At 37.6% G+C, this 15,673-nt stretch overlaps 1 protein-coding gene across 1 annotated transcript; it reads right to left on the bottom strand.

The window, feature by feature from the left end:
* Positions 1–3,662: 3,662 nt before the first annotated feature.
* Positions 3,663–15,657, bottom strand: CRELD2 (cysteine rich with EGF like domains 2). The gene is made up of 10 exons (XM_040549274.1): positions 15,319–15,657; positions 14,013–14,095; positions 12,992–13,102; positions 10,885–10,976; positions 9,709–9,885; positions 8,418–8,516; positions 7,026–7,103; positions 6,676–6,771; positions 5,662–5,802; positions 3,663–4,236 (listed from the first exon to the last, which is right to left on the bottom strand). The coding sequence occupies exons 1-10, from the start codon at positions 15,475–15,477 to the stop codon at positions 4,178–4,180; spliced, it is 1,095 nt and encodes a 364-aa protein (XP_040405208.1). The 5' UTR covers positions 15,478–15,657; the 3' UTR covers positions 3,663–4,177.
* Between the last annotated feature and the right edge of the window lie 16 nt (positions 15,658–15,673).

The raw sequence follows: 15,673 nt of genomic DNA, 5'->3' as shown, positions 1-15,673 counted from the left end.
GAAGAGAACCTCTTCCCAGCTCATTAGGATGTTATATAATCAAACCTTGTCAACAATGTATTTTACAAACCCAGTACTATTTTTCCATTTATCCTATATATTTTACAGTGACTTGTGTCCTGATCTATATAATCTATAACCTATGGGCTTTGACATCTCTCTTGAGAAATAAGATAGTGATTTGAATCCTTTCAGATCTCTGCCTTACTGAATGAACTAACTAAATTATTGGATTATTCAGCAAGAGGCTTCTTTTATTGTATTTATGAATGTATGATATGTTTTGCAGAGTACTCAGTGGCTACAATAGTTATGGTGGGAACTCACATCAAAGAAAAAATTCAGTAGTGAGATTATGTTCTAATACTCAGATGAAAACATTACTGCACGTGCTTAGATGCCTACATTTAGGTGCTGCAAAAGTACTGCGGTATACATGGTGCACAGTTACGATGACTTACTTGACCTTGTTTAGAGCTTTAATTGAAGTAGACTGGCTTGTAGGTTGTTTTTTTTTTGTTGTTGTTGTTCCTTGAAAACACCCCTATTTGAGCACAAGCTGTACCTTCTGTGGTGTTCAACTATAACCTAAACAGAGGTCTTTTTCCTGTACTGACAAGATGGTTATCTCACATTGCAAAAACTGCTTGCTCTTCGGCCAAGAAAACCCAGAGAACTAGCAAGACAAACTAACAAAAGGGATATAGTTTTTAGTTTGAGAGCACACAGTATCAACTTTTTAAGATAATAGGCAAGAATCTGAAGTTCAAGGTTCACCAATAACTTTAGCCTTTGGTATTTATGATAAAGGTACCTAACCAACACCTAAGAGACATCTTGTCTGTTGTATATGTCAGATCACTTCTGAAGTATTTATCAACGTGTTGATATAGTTTGATATGAAATTAGTTTGAGATCTGTAATTCCAGACAACTGTAAGAACATGCCTTGTACTATATAACCAGATCTTCCTACAATGTAAGGACAAAAGTAAGCTGTTCCTCTTACATTTTAACCGTTTAGAGCTAAAAATGTATAATAGGAAGCATTCACACCCTGGAATGGCTTGGCTAACACAAAGCACTTGACCTTAATTGCCAGTGCCTTCCCACCCAATTCAATGCTCATTTTAATGAGGTGAAAAAAATGTGTCCTGTTATTAGGAGACATTTCTTCTCAGAAAGAGTAGTCAGGCATTGGAACTGGGAGGTGGTGGTGTCATTGTCCATGGGGGTGTTCAAGGAAAGGTTGGACCTGATGCTTAGGGACATAGTTTAGTAGGTGATACTGGTAGTAGGGTAATGGTTGAACCAGATGATCTTGAAGGTCTTTTCCAACCTCAATGATTCTATGCTTCTATTCCCATTGTAGTCATGTCAGAGAGCCAAAAAGGAACGAATTCAGTCAGAACAATTTTTAGTTCTTGACCTTTAAAACAGAGAACAATTACAGTCACAGCCTGAAGTAGTAAAATGAGGATACAGAACAAAACAAGAGTACCAACTCTATAACGTAAGCAGTCAGAGGGCTTGAGGCAGTAGCATACTTATTGTTAAATATGTATCAAATACATACCTCAGTAAAGTTCCCTTAGAGAAAGCTCTAAATACTTAAATTCACTTTTACAGACCCTAAACATTTCAAGTTTATCCACAATAATTTAACAAAGTAACAGGAGCTAATCATCTGGAGTAGGGGGTGAGGGAGTGACAGGATTACGCAGAAAGATAATAGCGACTCGTAATATGCAAGTACAGTGTTCTTAAGTTTCCTAGGGCACAAGTGATAGTTTTAATGTGGCAATGGAGAGCTGAAAGCATGCTCCAGAACCCAAACAACAATTTGAATATATCAGACTATTCTCATTATTCAAAGTTTGATGCATTTTGTAGTTCATCATAGGAAGAGTTTCTCTTCTCTGTCACCAGAGAAAAAAAATCTTTTTTTTTTCCTTTTTATTATTTCATCCCATATGTGAGCTTAACTAGGATCAATTCAGCTCAGATTTTTTGTCCAGATCTAAAAAAACAAACAAACAAACAAACAAAAAAACACCAAACAGGAAAGCAAATGCTTCCACATTGAGGTGTGCTGTAGCACCTTGTCAGATATCCCCCTAAAATGCCAAGTCGACTTGAAGGGAACTTAGAATAACAAATTCCTCTTCATATGAGAGAGCACTAATTCTAACATTAAACATAAATGAAAGTTTATAATGGACAGAGAATTCTATTGAGTAAGAGTTTACAGTAGTTCCTAAACAGAATTAACATTTTGTTTCACTGTTAACAAGGAGCATTTAGATCATCATCTAGAACACCTGGGAGTTAAGTGACAATGACCGAGCAGCAAAGACAGGCTATACTCCTTTATGATCCTTAAGGTTTGATATTATTACCATGATTGTCTACACCAACACTAAAAAAACTTGAATTCCCCAAGTTGTATTTCCTGTGTTCCCAGAACTGTCTACTTTTTACTCTCTCTAATTTAGCACTTATTTAATAAAACACCTACACAACAACTCTAAAGATATGCAGTATACAGGTCTACCTCTGACATTTAGAGTAGGTAAAGCACTCAACTAAAAGATTTATTTCTCAGACTGTCAAACTAAGAAACATCTAGGTATACTAGCTGAAGGAAAATAACTTGTCTTAAAGAAAACTGTCACATTTTAATACCATTGAGTATTTAAACTACATCTCACAAAATCAGCTTAGACAGGTTTTAAAGTAAGAATCCAACAGAATCCTCTTGTTTGTGCAAGTATCTATTGCACATACAAATCCTACATGCACTGCTCACAGACTAAACTGTGATGAAGACATTTTGAACACAGAAGTCTTCAGAAGTATACAGAAAGTGTTTGGACTTCCTTGCTCAACAAGTCTATCCTTTCCATTTCCACTTACCTCAGGGTACTGTTGATGGCCTCCAGACTATAGTTTCTTCATAGTCAAGCCTAAATTATGTTCTTTTCACCTGTATTCTATACTAGCTCTTTGTGCTCCCTGTATCCATCACCTCAATGTATGTCAGACTTCATTTACTTCCGTAAGAGCTTTAAATACTGCAGCAGGATGGTCCTTGCCTTATTTTACAGCTGTGATGGTCCTGCAGAATATACCCATTTTAGCTCTTACACTTGCCTTTAAGCCTATGGACAACATGTAAGAAGCGGTATCTATGCTAAGCTTATTTGCTTTACCTCCAAAACAGCACAAGAGACAACAAAATTGATTGTAGTATGCTTGCGTTGAAAAAGACAAGAAACTATTACATGCAGCAGTAGATTCTAATGAAAAGTAAGTATTCATCAGTTCCAGAGGCCACTCATTACAGCTTTGAGTGACTGAGTGCAGATATTAATTTACTTGCATTAAGTGTGTAAACTAGTTTATACAGTGATGGGAAGTATCTGGAAGAAAGATTTGTCTGCCAGCCTTTGGAAAGCTGTTTAAGTTTAACATAAACCTTCCTTTAGAGGAAAGTGGTATTTCCCTCCCCACAATCTACATCCCAGCATGACTTAAGAAGTGCTCAGTGCTGAACTGAAATACAGTGCTTAGGTGTCTGGATTTTTTTTTCCCCACTGTCCAAATGAAAAATAGACATGACAACACAGCAAGGTATTAACATCTTAAAAATTTTAAGGCACATTCCAACAAAATAAACTTTTATTGAATGCAGTATTAGGCATTCTGTTTTGTTTAAGGGAACACTTTCTCCTCCCCCCCCCCAAAGATATTCCCTTTGACAATTTCTAAAAGCTGTATTTCAGTTACAGAAATATTTCTCATGTCAAGAAACACCAAGCTTCAGTTTAGATTTTTTCTTGAATTATGAAGTGCAACGAAGTCCTTCCTAAAAAGGATGACTATTACCAGTAGGCACTAGAATGAGAGATCTTCAATTTGTTTACAATTGTTGGGTACAATGTTATGTTAATTCAAATTTTATACTTACCCATCTAGACCGTTGTTCTTAAAGAACTATAAAAAAGTGGTATTTAAGAATAAAGAAATGCAGCTTAAAGAGCAGTTTATCACCATTTAAAAAAATCTTAATGGCAACCTGCATATTTAATACCATTCCCACAGTAAGTCAGCTAGCAGAGACTTAGTCCAATAATTTAAAACTTGAGATAGGAATGTCTTTTGGTTCTGGATGCACATCATAAGTCCTCATGTCCAGTATGTGAAGGCTCAGTTGTTTCAGTCTCCACTTCCTCTCCTGTGAAATTAAGCATCATTATTATTAGAATGCAAAAGTGAACATGTCAAAAATTATATGATATAATTAATAATACATTAGGAATTTTTAATAGACAAACCCAAATCAACATATTTTGCAAGACCACACAGAGAATGAAGTCATATAGGGGAGCTACTTGCATCAGTGTCAGGATCCAAGCTTATGAAATTTATCTCAGATGCAAAAAAAAAAAACAAACATTGAAATAAACTGGTTTGATACTGGTAGTGGAAGATAAAAGCAGTACAGCTATTTCTATTCTAAGTTTTTGTTTTCAACTATTCACAATGAACTTTCTCTTTTCCACATCACCTGTCAGAAGACACTCAGAGTATTTGAACACAAAAAGCAAGTAGTATTCAGAATTACTTTCTACATTGCAAACTGCTTGCTTCAGATGTTAAAAGAGGCTTTAAAAAGCAGAGCAATCTAAGAAATAAGTTAGGTCAATTTGTAAATTGTTAATTTTGCTTTTATTCTCATGAAGTGTCAGATAACATTGAAACTGCAGTTATGTAGTTTTCCTGTGCAGTTATGCAGGAGATCTGTTACCATGTGCTTTTTTTTTTTAAATGGACTAATAACACCATGTACTGAAAGTAAAGGTCTTAATTGAATAACCTTAATGAGCAGTACTACATAGACTGTTACAATTTATTAATGCAAGATGAAAAAGTAGACCATAGGGCTTAGGGAAAAAAAAACACTAAGAAGTATGAAGAAAGTGAAGTTATAATAATGAGTCTCTCTCATATATCCTCCTGCATTCTTTTTTGAAAAATAATCTTGTTTTCACTTTGGAATTGTACAGTTTAAGTCTAGCCAAACAGCTCTCTACTACTGAAAGATGTATGTCATCTTCTCATTCACCAGTTCTGGCACTTGTGTGATCACAAAATAAACAAAATTCGGCTCACTCAACCAACAAGAAAGAATTCTGCTTAGTTTTCTGAAATTTGAGCAAGTTGAAGCGGCTTGCATGCAATTGGATAAACCCCTAAATCTTTATAAATAATAAAGAAAAAAGTGGGAAGGAAGATGACCTCCTTTTTATGATAGTGGTAGTCTGCTAGTTCACTTTAATTATGTAATGAAACCAAACACCTAGTGACTTACACAACCTTAAGCAAAAAAATTAAACACAAGGACATTTAAAAAACAAATACTCATCTTTGAACAAGAAAACATGCATGCCAGAATACATGGCCAACCACAAAAACTTTGGAAAGACTAGAGTTTTAGGAAGATGAGAAATTATACAGATTAATTCACAAGTGACTAGACCCTTAGACAGAAATACAGAAATACACCTCCAAGAAATACACCTCCAAGTTGTAGATTTATATATATATATATATATATATATATATATATATTTAAAAACGTCATTAAAAAGCTACTTACCTGTTTTTACAGTTTGAACACACGTTCCATCCTTATCTTCAAACCCTTCTGAACATACACACTTGTAACTACCTGAAGTATTAACACAGTCTTCATTCTCTTTAATGCATACCTTTTCAGGAAGATTACATTCATCTATATCTAGAGACAGGAAAAGAAAGAGTCCACTGCTATTATTTTGTTATATAACTTACTTATGCTCAGTCAAACGAGATTCTACCTCAGGCCACTTCCAACGCAGGAATTAATTGCTTAGTAAAAGCACTGAAGAGCAGAATGCTGCTGCAACAGATTTGACTTCTGTTAAAATAAACTGTTACAGTTCTTCATCTTTCAGACTGTGTATCAAACTTGCTCAGATAGAAGGTTATTTTTATGTTTTGCAGGTCCAATGTGAGGAAGTGAATTAAGCTACAGCATTTGTCTTAGCCTACTCAAGATTTCCCATGGTCATTTTCTGTTGATGCCACCAAGGTAAAACAAAAGGGAATGGAGCCTGTAAATACTACATCGTCACAGTTAAGAGCTATTTAAGATTGTATACCTTCTCCTCTCCCACACAGAGAAACTCTGATTTCACTCTTTTACTGTTGTTTTAAACTGTGTTAAAATTCACTACAAATTTGTATCATTAGAATTTGGAGATTAATGTATCAACAGAAAGACTCTGTACTGCATACCTTCCTTTCTGATACAAACTGAATATACGTGCACACTTCTAATGAAGTGATAGGTAACCGATACAACTTGCACATTTGTTTCATGAATCAACTATAAAATACTTTGATTCTTTTGTTGAAGTGTTTCACCTTTAAGCTTTGTCATGCATACTAACATAATAAAATAAATAAAATATTATAAAGTCATTATTGCTAATGCCACAACAACAGGGATTATTTTGATAGGCTTGAAAACTGAACCAGACTAAAGTGAAAGCACTTTAAGAGCTGCTCAGTGTGGCTACCTTAGAGTGAGCTAACTGGTGCTCTGCCATGTACAATTAAATCCACCAACCTGTACACTTTTCATCTTCCTTCATGTATCCAGATGCGCAGGTCTTACATTTGTCGGAACCTTCCCCCGTGCAACCTACACAGCTAGCATGACATGCTAAAGAAAACATTTTAAACATAAGAATAAGAATACCTTAGGTTTAAAATACCACCCCTTAAAGTCAGCCAGCTTACCCCCACAAGAAATAGCCAGAAATCTCTCACCTTTCTCATATGATATGTCTAAAGCCTCATCCTCCCCCAGCACAGTCAGGATCAGACCACATTTTACTAAATGCCTTCTCTAGTGTTATCTCTAGCATTAGATTAGGATTCTAGATGATACAGAACACAAGCAGATTAAAAAGAAACCTTTGCATGAGAAAGATCCTTCTGTGTTCAAACAATACTGCTCATCTTTGCAAGGAGAAGAAGCACACTCATCTAAATCTGAAATATAAAAAGTGACAAGTTACCTAAAATAGTAGTCATGATTAAATAGACAGATTAATATTTATATGCTATAATTAGAGAATCTGTAAGAACTGGCCCACAAAAACTAGAAACTTAAACTGCCTTCAGAGTAACCATCACAATGAGTTTATGCTCAGATATGCAATGTTGCAAATACAAGTAACATGGTAACTTATTTATTGTTTTGTTCAGCATAAGGTTATATTAACAAATCAAAACTGTGATCCACAGAGGCTGTTCTATGATGATAACAGACGTATCAGAAGAGATCAAGTCAAATAAAGCTTCCAGAATACCTGCCATTCTTGTCATTTCCAAGTCAGTGTTATGCTATTTGCATAAAAAGCATAAATGCATGCAAAACAGAGTACTCTTCTGGGATACTGTTGATTTTCTATCCTGTATTACCAAACTATGGAACTTTCTAAAGTATAATACAAACAAACAAAAAATCCACTCTTTGAGCACACGTATAAACTGCATAGTTTTCTACAAAAAGCATACTGAAAAAAGCCAAGTTATGGTTAGGACCAGCCAAGCTGAAAAACAGTTTTACCTAGGAAGTTAAAATACTCTGGTCTTGTCAATTCAAGGAAAGGGCACAACAGTATTCATACTGAAATATTTGGACAAAGAAAAGCTATTTCAGTCATCGTTGTTGCTGTTATCACTCCCACCAACTCCTCAAGTAACTTATACTTGATCAGTTGCAATGACTATTTGGAAAAAAGAGCTGTACAGAAGACAATACTAGGCAATCTAAAAACCCTCTTACTATGTTTTACAGTTGTCTAAGCAGGTGTCGCAGTAGCTGTAATTCAAATCTTCGTTCTCATTAACACTTTTCTCAAGAAGCCATGTTCACATAACTTTTAAGATATTGTTTCCAGACACTATGTTAAGGGTCTTTTGCTGGTTTGATTTGACCAGTTTGATATGGGATATTGCATCTACTGATCCCTGTTACAGAGTTTAAGTAGAGTATGTTACTCTCAGATTAGTCCAGTTCTGCATTGGGAGTGAACTCATTATTAGGGTTTTTCCTTAAGTGTCCATATGTATCTCCTCATAAACCAATTGAAATGTGAAGCTAGGAATAGATGAATGGGGAAGAAATACTGCTTTCCTACAATGTGAAAAGTCTGGAAAAGAGAAACTACAGACTGCAGAAATCTCAGCAGATTTCTTTCATAAAACACTTTCATAAAATACTATAAAACTTGACGTAATCTAATCTTATTATCCAACATTGCTGCAAAACCTGTTTGAAGTGTACTAAATATTACTCACCCACACAAGCTGCTTCTTCATTTTTGATCCAGCCTTCTTTACAGTCTTGGCAGTCTTTATTACTTGAACCAGTACAAGTTTTACAAGCGGCATGGCAGGCTGAAATGAGAGAAAACTACACTGTGAGCTATGCTGACAGATTCCAAGACAAGTTAATGCTCACAAATTCTCAAAGAAAATCTTATTTAGGATTCACTAGAAACCATCACCTTTTAGTGTTTTGAGCCTTGCATTCACAGGATTAAATTTTGATTTTACAGAGACATCATTTACAAAAATGCAGTTCTGTCCTAACAAAAGTACAGGAAGCCAAACCTGGCAATTAATAGACTTCTGCGCCACTTAAAACTGAGTGCCAAGAAATTGTACTGCCTAAAAGCGGCAGGTCCAGTTTCTGAAATATTTGAGAAAAAGAGATCAAGAAGGTAAACTGCTCAGCCACTCAGGGTTGGGACAACAGCTTAAACACTGTAGGATTCAATACTCCTTCCTACCAAATGTGTGAAGTGATATCAGTCTTCAGAAAACAAGGAAACATACGAGAAATCCAGCTGACAGAATGCTTGTTATATTGCAATATAAAACAAATAATACGGAAAAATTACTACAAGTCCAGGTTAAAAAAAAAACAAGATAATATTGAAAAAAAAATCATTAAATCCCACAGTCAGGATTTAGTTGCTACAGAATCTTTTTCAAGATGTACAAACAGATGAAAAATCTGGACAACTGAAAAAAGGTGAAATTTATTCCTAGAGCCTGATGGACTTTGTTTCATAATTGAGCTTAGATATATTTAACTGGAATCTGTAACATACATTTAACTAGAAGCTGTGTAGTTTACAGTACAGATCTGCTGTTTCCACACCTGCTTATTCCAGTTAATGTATCTGAAACATGAGGTAAAACTAGCTTTAAAACTCACTATACGGAAATCTTGAACTGAAATGACTGTACAGTACCTTATTAAAAAAAAAAAAAAAAAAGCACAAAGCTTGCTCTTCCTTTTCATCTCCCTCACAATATAGATGAATTCTGCTTCTTAATTTAAAGAAAGAAATTGGAGGGAAGGGGGGAAATACCAAGGGCAGTCTGGGAAGGTGACTTACCAAATTCTTAGAATTCCACCAGAATCACTGGCATGTCCTTTATGGACAAAGCTGAGTAATCAAACTACTTTCCTGTAACTACTTTCTGTTATTAACTTGTCTGTTTGAATTGTTTCTACTTTTGTTTACAAAAAGTGAAATTAGAAGACAAGGATCTTTGCATATATCAAAGATTTTATTACCTGTACAAACAGAATGTGTGTCATTTCTCAAGGTGCTATAGTAACCACTAGCACAGTCCAAACAAAATTCTCCTGTATACTCCTTGTTGCAGCTACATGAGCCATCTCCACCACGGGTTCCATCCCCATCACAGTGGCCATTTCCATGACAAGGTCTTTCTGATCCACCACGACAAGCTTGAAAGGATGAAAACCACTTTTTTAAAATCAGATCTTACAAGAAATAACTTCATATTCTCAGCCACAACCACCCTAAGTGCCTCCCTCTGCATAGACAGTACAATGTAAAAGTATATACCCGTAACAGTATCCAATTTCCAAAATCTTTTTCTCTTGAGAGCAACCAAAAGGCATGGAACACAAAATGCTAATATATCCAAGTATAGGGAAACTCAAAACAATCTCCAGGGAAGTTCAGTTATAAAATTCATTATGGCTAAAGACCGTGACTTCTAATTTTATCTATTTTTGCTGGCTAAAGTTGGTGTCTTTATTTCAGATATCTAAGAATGGTCGCACTGCTGTCAAAAGAACCTACTAGCAAGCAATCACTTAGATCAATGTCAGGAATTAGCACTTCATTTTCAATAACTGTCAATATAAGAGGACAAAACTGACCTCCAACAAGGTGTAAGGTTTTACAGATTTATAAATTATACGAACTTCAGTGGCCAAAATCCCTTTTTTTTTTTAAATCACTTTTGCATCACAGACCTTACTTTTACACAACTATCCCCCACCTATTTCTCTCACTCTCTTTTTAACTCATCCTCAGTTGTGAATTTCTTCATTTAATCCCCAAGAGCATTTTGGCTGATTTAGTCTTGAAACCAGGCAAGGACTGCTGTCTGCATACCTCTGAAAGGTCACCTAAACTACAGACTTCATCACAGAGAAACTTGAAGCAGAGATCAAGAGTATATGTAAAAGCTAATCAGATGGATTCTGCACGAGTACCCATGACAGCTTTATACATTACTTCATGCCTTAAAGACCTTTCTTCAGGCAGGAAGCTCACAAGGCAGCTAAGTACCACGCCGCACGCAGGTACGCACTACACAGCAGCTGCTCTCTCAAGCAAAATATCATACTTCATATGTCCTTGTTATGAAAGACTGAGACAAACAAATGAGTGAAGAACACATCTGTGACTGTATTTTTTAAAAGAAAAATTACCAAGGCAATCTGGTCCATAAGTTCCAGCTGGGCAACAAACTTCTATTGTTTCTATGCAAAACCACTTAAACAAATCAGGATACTTCTTCTTTCTGTGTATGAAAGACATTCATTTACGAATTAAAAGAATTAAAATTTTTAACAGTCAACTAACAAAAATGAACCTGCACGCTGTCATCCAAAAAATCTGTTGTGTATGACATGAGATTAGAAACCTATGTTCTCTCTTCTGAAATGATGACTACCTTATTTCAGGAATCAACTACTAGGAGGCCTCCTAGTAACTGGAGGACTTTTTAACATGAGGTCTTTTTTTTTTTTTTTTAATTTACTATTTGTTATCAGACTCTACCCAAATTTTATATTTATGAAAAAGTGAAATATGACCAACAAAATGACTTTAATGTCACCTTGACCCCCACCACCTTTTTTTTTTTTTTTTGAAGCACCTTACTTTAAGGGAAAGTTTGTATACAGTTTAGACAGTCATATTTATATATTCCTCTTAAAAGATAACGGTTGTGTGCTTACCTCAAGTACACAGAGGAGAACCCAGGACAGATATTAACATTTGCTCAACTTATAGCCAACCTGACTTCACGGTAAGGTGCACATTAAAATTCCTCTTTCTATTTTTCTTTTTTAGCATGAATCAAGTAATATTTCAGAAGGATTTTTTTATATTAAGAACTTATAGTTATGTGATACTCTAGCACTAGAATATACACCTAATTAATAATAAAATCACTAAGTATTATTTTGCAAGCAAGCACAAGGACTGCTATAGTTTCAAATGACAAACGAAAGATCTCGGTATCACACAGACACTGAAATTCCAGAAACTTTAACAAAGGAAAGCCATAAGGAAGGTTTAGAAATTATGAAGTCTGAAAGAAGTGATGTCTTCAGAAACACCTGTGGCATGTACAGCTTTTCCTTCTAAACTATTTGATATGATTGTATTCACTTCAAGGCCCAGACCCTGAAAAGTAAACCTACTGAGACCTTGTTAAAAAAGATCTAAGGTATCCGTAGCCAAAGAAACCATCTTTGGAAACTACCACAGATTCCGAATGACATTTTTAGATTAAAGGACAGGAGGCAAAGTTGATCAACTGCACTCAACATATCTTTTAAATAAGGAAGCTTTCCAAAAACAATGTATTTTTATGAATGTTTTTTGTTTAAATTTTAGGAAGTCTACTTGGTCAAATTCTCTAGTCTAAGATCAGTTTCTTTCAGTCCTGCAAATTTTAGCACATTCTCTGAAGTCATCTTGTTTGATCTGGCTTGCAGAGCTCCCCTTTCCTTCAGTTTGAGTGTTAAATGTATACTTAATACTGCGCAGCAAGGTAGAAGTACGAAGCAATAAAGCAAACATTAAAAAAAATGGATTATCAAGAATCCTTATCCAGTGATGAAGTGGTATAATGACAGTTCACCCTACTGAATTACACCTGACTGGATGCAGTCCACCTCTGCAGGGACACAGAAACAGTAGATGAGCTACTCTCTACATGAATTTCCAGCTCCTTCATCCACATTGTATGATCCCCAACACAAGCCACTCAGTATCACTATCTGATTGTCATATTTTCCCGTGCCAAAAGCATTTCTATACCATAAAAACAACTGAGGGACTGGAAAAAATCTTGGTCTAGCACCTTATCAACTCAAGGTAATAAAAAAAACACCCACTTAATGATTTTGTTATCTCTGAATAGGAGAATGAGTATTACTCACTTTGAGTAAACAAAATATCCTATCAAGCTTTCTTTTTCATCCAAAATGTATTTAGATGTCCTCGTCACTTTCTGCTGTTGTATAGCTGAGCACTACTTTCGTTCAGAAGTGGCTGCAATTAGCAGCACTGAATTAAATTTGGAATGTACAGCTCAGAGTAGCCTCATGGTGACTCTTGGAACGTCCACAGCTACCTGTACTCCACAACTGACAGGAGAATAAAGTGGACTTTTAATTATACACTTTCCGTCTCTGTGCTACAACAAATATATTCCTATTGATCAGGCACAGAATATACCATTAATATTTCATCCTCTTTGATGCTTATCAGCACAGAGGTCTACACAGAAAAATTGATACTTACAGTTTGAACCACCATTTCTCTATATGTTCCTCATGCTCTTCTACCATGTTGTTACATTCAAAGTTACTACTGTCACACAGATTCTCTATGATCTCTACAAGACGAATTTCACTACAAGCAGAGAAAGAAAGTCATGATTTTAATTTTAAAATATTATTTGGTACCACACAAGACATGTTACAGAAGCTTGACTTCAGCCTAGGATACTTTATCAGTTTAGAGTGTGTTCTGAACTAGTTCCAAGACACAGCAAATATAGTAAAGTTCATTAGTTCTTTATTCTGGTAACTAAGAAGATTAGGACAACCACAAGAAACGCTTCAGCTTGCTTGCACTTATTATGTTTGCAGACTGTAGGTTGGTAAGATTTTTCTAACAAGCTCAACAGTAAATTTCAAGTATTGCTAATATCTGATAAAAGCCCACGAAACTAGACAGTAACTGAGGTTCAGAAATCCCACCCTTGCATTTCAGTGTTCCAATTAAGAATAAAAACTGAATTTGAAATTTGGAAAAAAGATGGCTGATCACACTGATCAGTCATCAAACATATATGCAAAGGAGTACAGTAATCTGTGCCTCTTCTAGTTTCCTATTCAGTGCTAAGATATTGAATACGGAGCAGTTACTGGTTTAATTCTAAACCAAGTACTGCAGTCCACCAAAATGAAGTCCACCTCTTATAAGAGAAACAATTAACTATGGACCATTATTTAAAACTGTCACTTTAGGACTCCAGTGGGTAAATAAATAAAAAAATACCACGTCCAATAATCATATTCACTTTTGTTGTTTTCAGAAGCAATACAAATAGAAGCGTTAACAAGGGATGTCAGTCTTTACTGTAAACTGCAGATGTAATGTAATCTGCTACATTTTAGTCAAAAAGAATTCAGGATTTGGACATATGAAACTTCAGCTGTTACATTCAATATTCAAGTACCAGACTAACACCAGTTCTGCAAAGTTACACACAGCAGACATGAAACTCTACTGAACCTGAAGCGCTGAGACAGCTTACCTGGACTCATACTTTGACAACGTCTTCTCTTCCCAGGCAGTATTTCCACCACCAAAGTTCTTCTTCGCCGTATCTGCTAATCCCTGGCAAACGAAAAGCACCAAAAGAATCTAAGTAACATAGTTTGTTTCTAACAAAAGTGAACGGCAGCAGTAAATACTTTAATGACATTGCAGAAACTTCAGTAAAACTCTGAAGCTGATGATCAAACTGTTCATTAAAAAAAAAAAAGAATCATCTTGCGCTATAACACATAGACAAGGCTATGGGAGAGTCTTAACTTCTCAGGAACTTATTAACAAGTCAAATGGGCCCTCTGCTTCATTCCATTTTGGTAGTATCTAGCCCAATCTTTGCCATGTTGTAACTTTAATATGTAAAAAGGCAACACAATAATTCGGTGTGACCAGCACACCTTCCCTGAGTTACAGCCAGTACTCCTCTAAATATACCTTGTAAAAAATCCCAGAAGTTCAAGTGTACAACAGTGAATACAAGCATATGTATTAAGTATCTGTCCCAAGCCACAGAGGTCCCTTGCTGCCTCTGCCACAATGCAAGACTGTTGTAGGTGACAACACACAAAGAATCACAGAATCGTTAGCGTTGGAAAAGACCTCCAAGATCATCTGGTCCAACCATCCCCCTACCACCAGTGTCACCCACTAAACCACGTCCCTAAGCACCACGTCCAACCTTTCCTTAAACACCCCCAGGGATGGTGATGCCACCACCTCCCTGGACAACCCATCCCAATGCCTGACTGCTCTTTCTCAGATGAAATGTCTCCCAATTTCCAATCTGAACCACCCCTTGCGCAACTTGAGGCCATTCCCTCTAGTCCTGTCACTAATTACCTGAGAGAAGAAGCCGACCCCCAGCTCCCCACACCTTCCTTTCAGGTAGCTGTAGAGAGCAATAAGGTCTCCCCTGAGCCTCCTCTTCTCCAGACTAAGCAACCCCAGTTCCCTCTGCTGCTCCTCACAGGACTTGTGCTCCAAGCCCTTCCCCAGCTCCGCAGCCCCTATCTGGACACGCTCCAGGGCCCCGATGTCCTTCTGGTAGCGATGGGCCCAACTTTTAGGGGACGGTGCCCTCCACCAACGCTTACCCCACACCCCGCAGGCAGCACAGCAGGCCCCTCTTTCCCCATTAAAACACCAAAACAACCCCGCCGCTGGCGCTCAAGCTCGGTACCATCCCATCCCCGTGCCCGCACCCCAGCACCGGGGCAGACCGGGGGCAGCGGCCGGGCACTGTGGCTACCCCCAGCGGGCCGCGACGCGGCCCCATCCCCGCCGCGCACCTGGTTGAACCTGTCCGCGATGTCCCGGCAGGTGGAGCACGCCAGGCGACGCCGCTCACCGGCGGCGGGGAGCGGCGGGAGGACCACCAGCACCACCAGCAGCAGCAGGGCAGCGCACAGCGAAGGCCGGGCCGGGCGCGGCGCGGGGCCGGGCCCCATGGCGGGGCCGGGGGGAGCCCGCAGCCGCCTCAGCGCCTCAGCGACCGCCGAACGCGAAGCGCCTCAGCCCAGCCCGCCCGGCGCGGCTTGGCCCCGCCCCGGCCACCGTAGCAACCGGGGAGGCAGCGGCCCGCGAGCCCCATTCGGATTTCCGCGTCAGCCGCCCGCACACTCGGCCCGCCGCCGCTCATTGGCA

Source organism: Cygnus olor, chromosome 1 (assembly GCF_009769625.2).
Source record: "Cygnus olor isolate bCygOlo1 chromosome 1, bCygOlo1.pri.v2, whole genome shotgun sequence".
In the NCBI taxonomy this organism is placed as follows: Eukaryota; Metazoa; Chordata; class Aves; order Anseriformes; family Anatidae; genus Cygnus; species Cygnus olor.
This window is presented reverse-complemented; position numbering and strand designations above follow the sequence as displayed.

Bases quoted from the DNA above. Each gene is read 5' to 3' on its own strand.
- CRELD2 (XM_040549274.1), bottom strand. From the start codon at position 15,477: ATGGGGCCCGGCCCCGCGCCGCGCCCGGCCCGGCCTTCGCTGTGCGCT. The intron at 9,886-10,884 runs GTAATTTTTCTT...CATCCTTTCAAG, and splicing joins TTATGGACCAGATTGCCTTG to CTTGTCGTGGTGGATCAGAA. The intron at 7,104-8,417 runs GTGAGTAATATT...TTTATATTTCAG, and splicing joins TGAAGAAGCAGCTTGTGTGG to ATTTAGATGAGTGTGCTTCT.